At 34.9% G+C, this 15163-nt stretch overlaps 1 protein-coding gene across 1 annotated transcript in view; it reads left to right on the top strand.

The window, feature by feature from the left end:
• NDST3 (N-deacetylase and N-sulfotransferase 3) overlaps positions 1–15163 on the top strand; it is a 133972-nt gene that overhangs the window by 43793 nt on the left and 75016 nt on the right. The window contains exon 3 of the mRNA XM_032462383.1: positions 5713–5867. Coding sequence (XP_032318274.1) covers positions 5713–5867 — 155 coding nt within the window. The remainder of the gene's footprint in view (positions 1–5712; positions 5868–15163) is intronic.

The following is a 15163-nucleotide window of genomic DNA, read 5'->3' on the forward strand; positions in this document are numbered from 1 at the left end:
AGTAAATGGTGTATTTTTTAAATTTTTATTTTCCATTTCTCTGTCAACTATGCAAAAAACAATTTTGTCTGTTGACCTTGTATACAGCAACCTTGCTACATTCATTTATTAATTCTATAGTTTATAGATTCTTTTGGATTTTCTACCCATTCAATCACATAATTTTTGAAGAGTAAAAATTTTATTTCTTCCTTTCTGAGCTTTATGAGTTTTGTTTCTTTTCTTGCCTATTGCACGAGCTTCAGTCTGCAGTAAATATTAAATAAAGGTGGTAATAGTGACACTCATATCTTGTTCCTGACCTCAGGGGAAATACTTCAGTAGTTTTGTTCCTGTTCTTAGGGGAATTCTTTCAATAGACTATTTTATAGATACTCTTTATTAACTTAAGGAAGCTCTCTTCTATTTCTAGATGGCTGAAGTGTTCTATTGTGAATGGATACTGAATGCATTTTATTTTTAAATTATCTGTTGTCTTTCTTCCCTCACTAAAATGAACACTCCACAAAGGCTTTACTGCTGTCACACCAGCAAGTAAAACTGTCTATTGAAGAAAGGGAATGAATGAAAAAATGATTCAGTGAAAATAAAGTCACCTTTATTTGAACTATTAGTATGTATATGGAATACGGTTAGAGAATAGAATTTGAGCATGTTGTGCTGTGAAAGAAAATCACTCTAAATATTAAGAATAATTTAACACTTTCTTTACCAAACATGATAGAAATATAAGAAAACACTCCTAATAACTCAGGTTTTGCCCAGTACTGAATGCTAAAGAATGACTCTAGCCAATTGCTCTCCTTCATTCTTGTTTCTCAAAGACTTGTCCTCTTTCCTTATTTGCTGTGAGTACTTTCCACAACTCGTAGTAAGAACGTCCTCTCTGTAAGTCAGGGAAAGTAGAACATAGGCTAAGGCTTGAAAGAATTTTTTTATCTGTATACAGTAGGAAAGCTACCACAGAAATTTGACCAGGGTTGTCTAAAACCAGTCAGATCAGTTTTCAATGGGAACAGATATAAAAATCAATATTCTGAATCCTTCAAAAATTAGGTATTGTAAAGTTTAATTGAATTACATTGTCTTTCTTTCTACATGAGTAATTCTGTTTTCTAGTAAAAATTTTATTTTATTCAGTCTTGAAAAGGAGAAAAACAGCAGTGTCAAAATAGTAGACTTTATTTCAGGAGTTTCATCTTGTTTGATTTATTTTAGTTTTTGAAGGAGTTGTGCATGTTGTGAGAAGTAAAGATATAGTGGAATAAAAATTACAGTTCCCTAGTTCCCTTTTAGTGAGCAACACCATATTTTAGGTACTTAACTAAGCACTTTTCATGTACCTTTTCATCAAATCCTAGGAGTTAAGGAATATGTTACCTTGTTTTCTAGATAAGAACCCATAAACTTAGAGGGGCACAAGTTCATATAGCTAGTTAAGTGTTAAAAAAAAGTCTTAACTTTAGGTCAGTCAGAGCCTAATTCTTATGCATTAGAAAAAAAAATGGATTTTTGTTGTTCAGTTGTCAATCCTTGATTAAGGAAGCTGAATGGCAAAGGTTACTTCCCCTTATCTATAGGTTCTTTAGGTTTGTATATTTTCCCAAATCACTGAGAACCAATAGTATTTGTAAATTCTAATTATAATCATAGAATTCATTAACAATGTGAAGAGCAATGTTATATGAATTAGTAAATCCTAATCTTATTTTTACACTCCACGTTTGGTTCATGAATGATAGTTAAGGGCCCTGGAGATGTGTAATCTAGGTAAGAATTTAGGCTCTGAATTCAGGATTTATCCCACCATTCCCAGTGATGTGGAACAAATTACTTTACCTCTCCTAATAACAATTTCCTTATCTGTAAAATGGAGTTAGCAAGGTCCTTAGCTCCTAGGGTTGGAGTGAGAATTTAATAAGATGATCCTAAAAAGCACTTAGCACAGTCTCAGTCAATGATGGTGTTTTTAATATAATATCAGAATAGGAAATACTACAAATAAAATACTGAAGAGACATAAGTTATTTAAATAGATACATAATAAAATAATTTTCAATAATCATAAGAGTTCAGTATAGTTTTGTAACAACTTAAGAAATGACAGTTAAAACTGTGGAATTTGACTCCCAGTTCATTTCTCTTTCTCCAGTTCTGACTGAAATAGGGAAAGTGGGGGTGTAAGGAGTGGCAAGAGGCCAGGACAATCCAACCATGAACAACTGTTTCAGCTACTTTTTATCATAAGGTTTAAAGTAATAAGCAATAGACACTTGTTCTCAATATAATTAATTCTGATATAAAACATCCCCAAAGTAGGATTAAAGGAAATCAGATAAGAAAGAGTAATAAAGAAAAAAAGAGAGGCGTACAATTATGCCTACTATGAATTTACATAAATCTGTCAGAGGGCAGACGTCGTTTGTCTAACTGCTGCATGATTAAAATGTATGAATATTTTAATACCAGATTTCACCATAATATTCAGGGAAGGACAACAAATGCCTGAGCTTTCGTTCCAAAGAACTCTGAAATCTGTTGCAATGTCCTGATAAATAAGCTTTGGGTGAAGGCCAACTAGAAAAATGAATAGAGGTAACAAGGATGCAGGGAAAGATAGGAATTATAGAGGACAAGGAATAGAGATTAAAGGTGGTAGGAGGGGTGACTTTTCATAAACAAGGAAATCTCAGCTCACTTTACCCAGGGGATTTGGAAATCAGAAATGAACTGTTTACTGGGAAACCCCAAGAGACATCTGCTGTTTTCAGTACGGAAAAGTAAAGTTTCAACAGGTAACTGACTGTAATTTTAATCAATATGCTGTCCTGAGGACATACAAAATATTAAGCAAGAGGAGCATACGTAAGCTGAGATGTTTAATTGTAGGGAATCCAAATGTCATCCCTATGTCAAAAAATAAAAATAAAAAAAGTATTAAGGCATCACCAGTCACATGTCACCAGTGTTTCTCTACCAGGGCTGCCTTATTTATTACCTAAAAGCTAACAGGACCCAAGACTTTGCCATGATTGGAGTCATCAGAGATTCTAAACCCCTAACTCCATCTGCTATTCCTTTGCAGTTCTCTCTAGAAGGCCTCCCTGAGCTATAAGATAGTTACTCAGAAGCCCCAAGAATGCTCGATGTTGGTGACTCATTAATCAGGGCAATTAGTTAATACAATAGCTTGATCAGTTCTTAACTTCTTAAATACAGTGTCCTCTCTGCCACATAACATTCAGGGGAGACCCACCTCCACCCCATGCGGTATTACAGCTAAACACACACACAAAAGGAGACACATAAGAGACACAAGACAAACAGGAACAGGAAATATAGGAGGGGGAAAAAATGGACATTTTAAGCACTATTTACAATAACCAAGACATGGAAACAACCTTAATGTCTATTGACAGATGACTGGATAAAGAAGTTTGGTATATTTATACAATGGAATACTACTCAGCCATAAAAAAGAATAAAACAGTGCCATTTGCAGCAACATGGATGGAGCTGGAGATCGTCATTCTAAGTGAAGAAAGCCAGAAAGAGAAAGAAAAATACCATATGATATCACTTATATATGGAATCTTAAAAAAAAAAAGACACAAATGAACTTATTTACAAAACAGAAACAGACTCACAGACATAGAAAACAAACTATGGTTACCGGGGGGAGGGGACTGGGAAGGGATAAACTGGGAGTTCATGATTTGCAGATACTAACTACTATATATAAAATGGATAAACAACAAGTTTCTTCTGTATAGCAGATGGAACTATATTCAATATCTTGTAGTAATGTATAATGAAAAAGAATATGAAAACAAATAAATGTATGTCTATGTATCACTGAAACATTATGCTGTACCCCAGAAATTGACATACTGTAACTGACTGTACTTCAAGAAAAAAAGTATAAATAAATAAATAGGCATTTTAGATTACCCAGTGTGACAGGACTGTGCAGACACTTGTTCCCAGAAAGAATAAAATAGTTACTGCTGTCCATATTTCTGCCTGCATGAATACCAACATTAAAGGGGTTATGTGACTTGCCCACAGTCACACAACTCAAATGTGTTGGAACCTACAAATAACCTAAAAACATCTGACTCCAAAGGCTATACTTATTCAACTATACTATGGTAACAGGAGTGTATGATGAAGAGGAAAAACTTAAGGGAAATAAAACAGATTAGATTTAAAGATGCTCTTTAGAGAGAGAGAAAAAAAAATTCCTTCATATCAGCAGAGTACCTAAGCATAGGAAAGTGACATTGAAGACGGTCCTTGTTGAAGGATTATTATTCCACTCATTCTATATAATCTTGTCCCTCCTGCATAAATTAGAACAAACAAGCAGCCTCATACTACAACTTTATCCTTGGTAAATCTCCTTTATTGCCCAATAAATCATCAGATCTGATTCTTTTCCTGCCAGTAGGCTCTGCCTTCCTTCTCTTGGAAAAATTAAATGAGAGAACAGTGGTAACAAGCACTGGGCTCAGTTGGCTGGGCCAGGGCAGCAGCCCATCCTCCATCTTTAGCCTGTAGGATCCTATTAAAACCAGTCACATCAGAACTACTATTGAAAACAGGAGAGAGCGTTTCTTCACCCAAATCAGACATCATGTGAAGAATCCACTATTCTAGGACCTTATTAGATTCAGTGTTGTGGCTGAAATTCAAGTGCAGCTGCCTAATTTTGTAATGATTAATAATCATCTTATGCTATGCCAGGACAGGCCCCTTACACTGCTCTGATTTCATGCTTTAGCAAACTGTGCCTGGGGAAGTACAAAAAGAAACTCCTACCCTTGCAGGCAAGTTAAGAGAGCTGTGACTTCCCACACGCAACTAAACTGCAGGTCAGGGAGAATGGAGGAAATAAAACAAACCCATGTTTGAAAAACCAGAAGAACAACAACAAAGCTTTGACTTTCAGGGAAATAGAAGTTTCTTGGTGGAAAGTCTGCTTCCAAGAACTTGACAGAAAGGATGAGCAGTGAGGAGCAGGAGTACCACCAAGGAGCAGCTTGGAAGGTTTCACTCTGACTTCACCACTTCTCAGCTTCTTTTCATCACTGTCATCCTTTCTTCTTTCTTCCCTTCAGTTTTCTCTAGTTTTCCCAATAACAGTTGCTACATTTCCCCCTTTTCTCCTTTTTGTGCCTTAGTTTTCTCTAAATATGACTGAGCAGCTGCATCTCAGACTTAAGGAGTAAACCAGATAAATTATGGAATTATTTTGTTGAGACTGTTGTGTCACAACCCATCAGAACGATTTACTGTTGGGGCTCTGCTGTACATTTCCTCACTCACATCCCCTTGATTGCATTCCCTGCTCAGCCCCTATTCTCTCCAAACTACAAATTACACAAAGATGCTAAAGGTTAAAAGTTCTAACATCCTTGGGAATGGTTCTGTACGTCCATCTTGCAGTGATTTTACAGCCATATCTCATGTTTAAAAACTTTTAAAGGAACTGTATCACACTCTCTGGTTGTTCCTCGAGGCATGTATTTTCCTTTGTTACATTTCATGTTCAATTATATGTATTGAAGATAGTATAAATGGTAACTTCTAAATATATAATTGGATGGATGGGTGGATTGATATATAGACAGATATATAAACAGATAAACAGACGATTAGTGTAACTGAAATTAACTGAATAATCTTCCCCCTCTTCCCCCCCAACCCAAGGAACTGAAGAGGAAGATGAAGGGGATGACCATCTGTTGGGATCTGTGGATGAGTTCTGGTGGTTTCCACACATGTGGAGCCACATGCAGCCCCACCTCTTCCATAATGAGTCATCTTTGGTGGAGCAGATGATTCTCAACAAAAAATTCGCCTTAGTAAGTAACTTACTTTGAACATAACAATGAACTAATGTAAACTGACTATAGAAATGACTGGCGTTTTATGTTGAGAATGTCTTAGAGGTTTTTGGCATATTGGCACTTTTTAAGCAGATTTTTCTATGTGACCATTAGAACAACTTGGTAATGCCCCCTTTCAGTATGTGACTTTTGAGTTTGTATTGGGTACTTAATGCTTAGAGGGGTCTCATTTAAGAGGAACTTCACCAGACACTCATAAGATTTAGTTACATGACATTGTGGTCAGAGCTCATAAAACATGGCTCCTGTCCAGAAGGATCTTCCTGCTGCACTGCAAAAGCAAAATACCAACATAAAACAATTCTCCAACAAAATGAGTTATTCCTTGACCTAGTGCCAAACCATATAGACATCAAACCCACAGTTCAGAGGGTTCACAGCAGCACTACTTACAGTAGCCAAGACATGGAAACAACCTAAATGTCCATCAACAGACACATACACACACACACACACACACACACACACACACACACACACACACACACACAGCGGAATATTACTCAGCCAGAAAAAAAGAATGAAATAATACCATTTGCAGCAACATGAATGGACCTAGAGATTATCATATTAAGTGAAGTAAGTCAGAGAAAGACAAATGTCACTTATATGTGAAATCTAAATATATATATATAAATCTTATTTACCAACCAAAAATAGAGTCATGGACATAGAAAGCAAACTATGGTTAACAAAGCGGAAATAGCTGGGGAGGGATAAATTAGGAGTTTGGATGGATACACATTACTATATATAAAATAGATAAGTGACAAGAACCTACTGTATAGAAATTGAACTATATTCAATTTCTTGTAGTAACATAATGGAAAAGAACCTGAAAAAATATATATGTATATGTATAACTGAATTGCTCTGCTATACAGCTGAAATTAACATTGTAAATCAACTACACTTCAATAAAGAAAAATTTTTTATAAAAATAAATAAACAAAAAGATTCAAAGCCAAAAGAAAAAAAGAGTTAGGTATCAAGGGAGAATCTGGAGTGAAATGAGGCTTAGTGAAAACACCAGTTTTCCAGATGTAACACTTACTTGTACAAGTTCTATTAAGTACAGTACATGAGAAAATGTGCTTGTAATGAGCAGAGATGGTATACAGTGATAAACAAGCCAATAAGGCACGTGTCTAGGTAGTAGGGTGTTTTTTGTTTCTATAAATTATTCTAATGGGCACACAAACATATGAAAGTGTTAACATCTCTCTTGGCTGGCCACCCAGTAAAATATGAAAGATTCAAGCAATGGATAGAGTTATTCCTGTGATTTAAGATAAACTCGACGTAATAGAGCTGAGATTACTCTAGCCAGTGTAGAAAGCAGAGTCTCATGAGAAAAAGAGCAAATATCATGAGACTCATGGATCTTTCTTTGAGAGAAATACAGCCATGTAACTATTAGTTCTTTGGCTAATCAGAATTTAAGAAAGTACTGATGTCCACTTGTCATGTTATGTGTTCTACATAAACTTCTAAAACCCTAAGATGTTTGAATAGTTGATCCACATGGTATCTTACTCAAATTTACACAAGAAAAGGTTAGAATTTATAAAATGTATTGGAGTTTTTTTTCTTGAGGATATAGAAGACAAGATACTTTACGGGTAGCATTGGGAGCCAATGCTTGTCTTTCAACTTCAGTCTACTCTCCAAAATAGGTAGCTTCAAATGTACCTTTGTCATGCATTGATACTTTGTCAAGAAAGCAAAAATGGTACCCTCCATGCCGATATTGTGAAAATGTTTTGACAGTATTTGCAAACTCCTGTGAGACAGAGAGCTACAATTTTTTCCACCAAAATATAAACAGGAATAGTAAACGGCAAATAAAAGTGGGTAAACATTGCCACAATTTGTAATAGAGAGCACTAAAAATCCTCTCAATGCAGCAAACATCAATTCTATCATCTTCAGAAATCTAAAAGACTGCTGATATTAGCAATATTAATCAGCAAGAGAGGGTGTGGAGAAGAAAATTGTAGTTTCTTTTTAAATCTGTGGAAAAAGAAAGGAACTTGTAAAAGAAGAAAATACATAAAATGAAAGAAAGTAACAGTAAAATATAGACAGAGAAGTGAGGAGGGAAGTTTTTATGTTTATTGTTATTGTTTTGGTAGCCTTTTAAAAAGTTTATCAAGGTACATTTGATGAAAGATGTGACATTCACTATTATAACCCCTTGAAAATAGAACATGATCTAGAATAATGGTGTTCTATTCTGACTTGGGTGAATGAATCATCTGCATGCCAAGGTTATGGTTATACTTAAAACAAGCATAAATACATGAAAGTACATACAGTAAGAACAGACATGCACAGTTGTCCATATTTTTTTAGAATTCTCAACTAAAATGCATGATGAATTGAAAGAGTAATTCAAAATTGAAATTTGGTCATCCTTAACCTCAAGTGCCAAGCAGAGGACATTTCTCAAAAGTGTCATTCCTAGTTTCAGGTTGACAACCCAAATTATGGTCCTTGAAGCAGAAAAGAACATTCATAAAAGTTTAATCAAATACAGGACCAGTCAGCTTTTTTGTCAGGAGAGGACACATATGAAGAGACTGAATCCAAGAACAGTCCCTCCCCAGCCATAACAACAAGGAAGAGGAAAGGAGCATTTGGGAGGAGTGATTAGTACACAACAAACATGCAGTAGATAACAGCTGTTGTTTTATTATCATTATATTCAGTATCATAAAACTACCATCTACAGTTTTTGTCTTGGTTCCTGAGGTATTTACAGTGATAGGTAAGGGGGAAAAAGTCCTCAAGTTTAGAAGCTTATTTTGTATTGGAATGACATTTGGTTAATGAATTTTACACATTTTGAAAATATGTGTTAACTCTTACTTCCCATCAAGACATTAGGGTCACAAAGCTGCTAAATTTAAAGATGTAGTAAGAAGAGTTCAAGAGTTTAATTTTAGTTGTTTATATATTCTGTATTATTTCCTTTAATCCTTACAACAACCCTTAATTGTAGGAATATTTACTCTCACACTACAGAGAAGTAAACTGAAAAGTCAGAGAAATACAGTGACATTAATGATTATGAAGCTCACTAGTAGTAGAATTTGAAACCAGAAATTCTGGTTTTCTAAAACTGCAAAAATTGTGATCTCCACACTTCTTCATTAACTTCCCAAACTAATTCACAGATATAAGTCTAGATTTCTCTTTTGCCTGGTAATCTAAGGGAATAACTGGTAGTTCTGCTAAACATATGGGAAATGATAACTAGAGGGGAAATTCATAGGGCAAATTCTCCCTTAGGTTCCAATAGGTTCCCTAAGTAGCTAGAGTTCCTAAAATGTTGGTAAAGGAGACAAACAACTAAATCTGAGGAGCTTTCCACAAGTCTGAATATCATTTGTTATATATAGATATAGAGTCTACTTTAATTCAAAGAAACTATCTTGGAGGAAATTCTGCCTTAACTGTCAACTTATTAGATGGAACAAACAAAAGCTTGACCTGTGCTAATATTGCATTTCTAAATTGGGCCACATCATGCTTTTTTTCAGCAGCTTAGAGGCTCTAAATTTTAAAATAAGCATGAATGTTTACCAGTGAAGGTCCTGAGAGAAAATACAAAGAAGCAACTGCAGGGTAGGAGTGGGTATAGCTCAGTAGTAGAACATATGCTTAGCATGCACTAAGTCCTGCATTCAGTCCCCAGAAGCTCCATTGAAAAGAATAAAATAAAAAATTTAAGAAGCAACTGAGTGTTCAAACAACTAAACTGGAGGTCATGTATAAAATTCAGTATTCAAATGAGTGATTGAATTAAAGGACATTTAAAGTACTTTTCCAACTAAGAGAATCTGAGACTATGATGTTAAAAAAACATCTTTGGTTGGGTCCTATCACCATCTACAGCCAAACACGTGTTATTTTCATTGAGTTTTAGCAAGCACATCTGATCTATTATCCTTTAGCACAATGTGGACACTTCTGTCTCACAAGGGGATTTGATGTTCATTTTAATTTAGCTTTGAAAGCTCTGTCTAATTACTTACTGTGGAAGGTCAAGCAAATCCTTTAAGCATACTTGCATTTGATGATTATAACTATCAGGAAATACAGTTTTAGAGGTCGATTATAAAATATTTTTAGTTATCAAATATGGGCTATTTCAGGTATTAAAATTAAATTTCAACAGGGGATTTTCTGGAAAGGTACCATTCCTGAGGCAAAGATCAATTGTAACATTATTGATCTACAACACAGTTTGAAATATCTATTGTACAGCTTTAAAATTGGACAGAATTCCATTAGAAAAATAAAACAATTTATTACATTTAAACCTCAAAAAAATCATCAATATATATACTCTCAATCAAAGAATTGGATTTAAAATTTCTGTGAATTATGGTAGTTTAATTTTTAGTGATAAAACAATTAGTAGAAAATTTTATCATTGAATTCACTGCCAATATCAGTGATACTTAACACTATTACAGACAATACTATTAAAATTAGTAGTGATGGAATGATGGTCCTGATCCTGAAAACATAAAATCTTGCCTGGGACTTGTAATTTTGATTACACTATTTTTATTCTTTCAAATAGTGTCCTTTTCCCCCTTCTTTTCCAAGTTCAGCAGAACCTGCTAATTTACATTAGCTGAAATGTCTACTGTCAATTATGCAACATTTTAGATTAGTGAGCACATTAACTTTTCTAAAATGGAAATAAAGATTATAGTATCAAAATGTAATTTAAAATATATTGAAAGACTTGCTGGCTTAAGGAATATATAATAATCTTTTAATTAGTTCACTTGCCAGCTAGAGAATGAATTTTATCATTTTTACCTCAGTGAAGCACTTTATTAAAAAAGGGCATTAGATTTTCATTTTATTGATATTGAAAACAAGTATATATAATTCTAACGGTCCTAGTAAAAACAGAGTTCAAATCAGGATGCAAAAAGTCTGCTCTGAGCTGGTAGATCACTTCTAGAGTAATGCAAACAGCTCAGTTTAAGAAAAACACTAGCCATTATTCAGAGCACGATAACCAATATGGTAAAGTATATAATTACTTCACAAAGAGAATGGCTGAAGGAACTTGGAGAAGATAAGAGACAGGAGAGAAGACTAAGGAATATGTTATCAGCGTTAACATTCAACTTAAAAGTACTGGTATGGCCATGCTAGTTACTACAATATTGAAAAGTGTCAACACTACTACCTCTCCCCACACCTGGATCGCAGGCCCTCCCCCAGGATGTCCCAAACCTCCCAACTACTCAGCAACTAAAGGGACCCGGCTCAGGTCTCCAGCATTCAGCTCCAGCTTTGCAGTTGGCAACAGGTCTGACTGATCAGTGGCGTGGCATACTGGCTGTAAATACCTTGAATATTATCCCTGAATATAATCAGTCAGTCAGTGAGCGTAAAATCCACACAACTGCTAACCTTGTGTCTGCTTTAGCTTTTTCATATCTCCTACTCACTGTTCCCAATCATTCCCCAGTTTCTATGAGTTCATTGTTTTGTACCACATCCTACTCCATTTCAAAATTTCCCATCCCCATTCCACTTTCAAATTTTTTCTCCCATACCTGGATCATGACAACAGCGTCCAAACTAATCTCCCCAATTCCCCATTCTTTTCCTTTAGTTGATGCTCAAATCAGGGAAAGCTGTGAAACTTGAAGTTCTATTATTCTGTTTCCCCTACATGAATAGAACGTAGCATTTCAGTTTTTAGGAAGATTATTGACTCTCCAGAGGAAATGTAGGAAGAGAACATTTTGAGATCCAGATATTTACCAGGCATTGTGCTTAGTGCTTTCCCCACATCCCCAATTAATCCTCACAACCACCTGTGAGCCTAGTTATTGTCATATTTAAAATGCAGAAAGTGAAGCTCAGAGAGCTTATATAATTTTCTTAAAATCACACAGGCAGTGGAAACTAGAGAAAGGATTTGATCTCAGATCTGTCAGCCTCCAAAGCCTGAATAACTAGCATGTTTTGTGTAACTGCAAATTGCCATGCCATTGATAGTGTTGTTGATCACTATTACACAAACCTCATAACGAAAATGTTATTACCTTCCTGAAGGGTTATATTTTTAAACAAATGCAGAATATTAAAATCTGACTTTTTACAATGTTTTTCTTTTAAATTGCTGTGTATATGATTCATGTAATTTCCTGTGTTTGTGCAACCAGCACCACAAGTGTTAACTGTCCTGATGGCTATTATAAATACCAGAGGATATGCAATAGTTATAACAAAGATCAATATCAACTTTTCTATACTGTCAGTAGTATGACTTCAGTTAAAATTAGTACTGTGCCAGGGGAAAGGGTATAATTCAGTGGTAAGGCACGTGCCTAGCATGCATGAGGTCCTGGGTTCAATCTCCAGTACTTCCATTAAAATAAATAAATAAACAAACCTAATCACTTCCCCCTCAAAAAAAGATAAATTAAAAAAAAATTTTAATAGTACCATACAGACTTTAAGATTCCTGATCTAATCAACCTTACATATCTTCAGAAAGATTAAATGTGTTGGCAAGTACTTTGGGAATTTAAGCCTGTCCCTGAATAGTTTACAGTTTTATTACCTCTCAGGGACCCCCAAAGGTCCACATTAAATTCGTGGCTTCAAACTCTGAGAAAGCTGAATTAAACTAAACCCTCCAATTCCTCCATTGTGTCTCTAGATAATTTTATTTTCAGTTACTTTGCTACAGCCTAAAATAAGCTTCATAAATTCTTTGGGGCTTTTTTTTCTTTCTTTTAACATTTCTACAAACTCCTTCATGTGTTTACTTGAAGAAATTTTAGCAATTTAAAAAAAAATTAGCCTGGCCTGTGAAAAGTACAAGTGTTTACATCATTCTTTTGAGTATTCTTACAAAAGTGCACGCTTTAGTGATGTGTTTACTTATGAGACACTCAACAAAGATACGGAGACACTTCAGAAATTCTGAAGGGAACTCTGAGAGAGGAAACCAGCATGCTCTCTTAAATGGAAACTCACTTTAAGTAAATTACATAGTTATTAGGGAAGACTAGAAGAAGATCTGTCACTCTCCACGAAATAATTTTACCTTAGAGGTTACAAGTGAAAATGAAGGTTAAAGCTGAGTATACATACCTTTTGTAACCCTTTTTCTGTATTGGTACTGAATTATTAGCTTAACTCTTGTTTCTGGAATTTCTGTTTTTTCCCCTACGCATTTCATTGAGATATAATTGACATACAACATGGTATTAGTTTAAGGTATACAACAGAATGATTTGACTTAGATACATCATGAAATGATTACCACAGTAAGTTTAGTGAATATCCATCATCTCATATAGATACAATAATTAAAGAAATAGAAAACAATGTTTTTCCTTGTGATGAGAACTCTCAGGATTTACTCTTTAACAATTTTCATTATATATTTATCATGTTGTATATTACATCTTTAGTACTTATTTATCTTATAACTGGAAGGTTGTACATTTTGACTACTTCCATCCTATTTCCCCTTCCTCCACCCCCCCCCCCCACATCCGGTAACTACAAATCTGATCTCTTTTTCTATGAGTTTGTTTGTTTGTTTTTGAAGTATAATTGACCGTGTTAGTTCCTGTTATAGAACATAGTGATTTGATATTTCTATACCTGTTTCTGGAATTTCTTAATGCATTTGGCTTACTAAATTCATTTAAGTTCTTCAAATAATTCAGCTGTTAACTTGGGGCAGTATTTGAAGAGGACCATGCTAATGTCATTGTTATGGCCTTGTCAAATTTATCATTCACTAAGGATACGTCTACCTCCTACTTTATACATAATATCAATTACTTTTTCCAGAAGAACTGTATACTGTTTGGTAAAACTTTTATAGATAAGACTGACAATGATAATGCATCTTCTTTTAAGGAGTGTCCTCTCTGAAATAAGATCCTGAGTTTTGTGGAAGGATCCTTGTTTACCTTTGTTTCCTTGTTTTATTTGTTATTGTTTCAATGAGAAAGAGAATAATGTTAATTAGATGAAAGGAAATTAAATGGTAATTGACCTATAATGTTGCTTCCATCTTTCATTCTCTACAACACAGGGAGGTAATTTGTTTCGTTACCCTTACTTGGCAAATAAAGGACTTGAAGTGTGGTGAAGCAGTATTACCTGCCCAAGGTCCTACAGCGAATGAAGGGCATCACTGAGATTGAGCCCAGGACTTCTAAATTTGTGCTTTCTCCACGACACTAAGCTGCTTCCCGTCCCCAAGATTTCCTGGGAGACACTTGATCATTTTATTGTCATGGGTTTGGCTATCTTTGAATATGAGAAAAATAAAATTTTTCTCTCACTGTATATCATAGTCAATGATCCTAAGTGAAGTAAGCCAGAAAGAGAAAGAAAAATACCATATGAGATCGCTCATATGTGGATTCTAAAAAAAAAGAGCATAAATATAGTTAATGAAACACTACAGACTCTTCTGCAGATCTGAGTAACTTCAGAGTGATAAGGTCACACTTCTGTCTTACGAGTTACCATAATGCCACTCTGTTTCACAAGAGCTCATTATTAACATCTTTATCCAAAGACTTATGTAACTTTCGTTACTATAGCCATGGTTTTTTTTTTTAAATCCAAATTGTGAGACAAATAATATCATCCTCCTGGGGCTTCTGGACCATAAGAATATCACTAACTAGGAAAGCCCACTTCAGCCTTGGTGTGCAGAGTCTTTAGTGGGGTTTCATTTTATAGGCATGATTGATTGAGTCACTGGCCATGTGTTTGAACTCAGTCTTCAACTCATGTCTCCTACCTAGAGGAAACGCTGATGTAACCTGGCTCAGAGCCCAACTCTCTAGTTGCATAGTTGGTCTTTCTGGCACGGCTAAACTCTGCACTGAGTCATCCAGTTAATATAAACTCAGATGTGATCTCAGGGACCCACCATGAATAATAGAGACATTCCTATCACTCAGAAAATTCCAAGGATTTAGGGCTTACCTCCTGGGAACCAGAGATGATAAAGACCAGCCAATTTTTTAAATTATACAACAGCTGCCAACAAAGGATGATTTTAAACTCTTAAACCAAATCTATTAAAAATATGATCATCACTGCAGATTTTCACATACCAGCCAGCAAACAATTTATATTATGAATTAAAGAGTACCCTGTAAAAAAAAAACTAGAAAGAAATCTAGTGGCCAAATCTATAAATATTAACCAAATTTATGTAAATATGC

Source organism: Camelus ferus, chromosome 2 (assembly GCF_009834535.1).
Source record: "Camelus ferus isolate YT-003-E chromosome 2, BCGSAC_Cfer_1.0, whole genome shotgun sequence".
NCBI lineage: Eukaryota > Metazoa > Chordata > Mammalia > Artiodactyla > Camelidae > Camelus > Camelus ferus.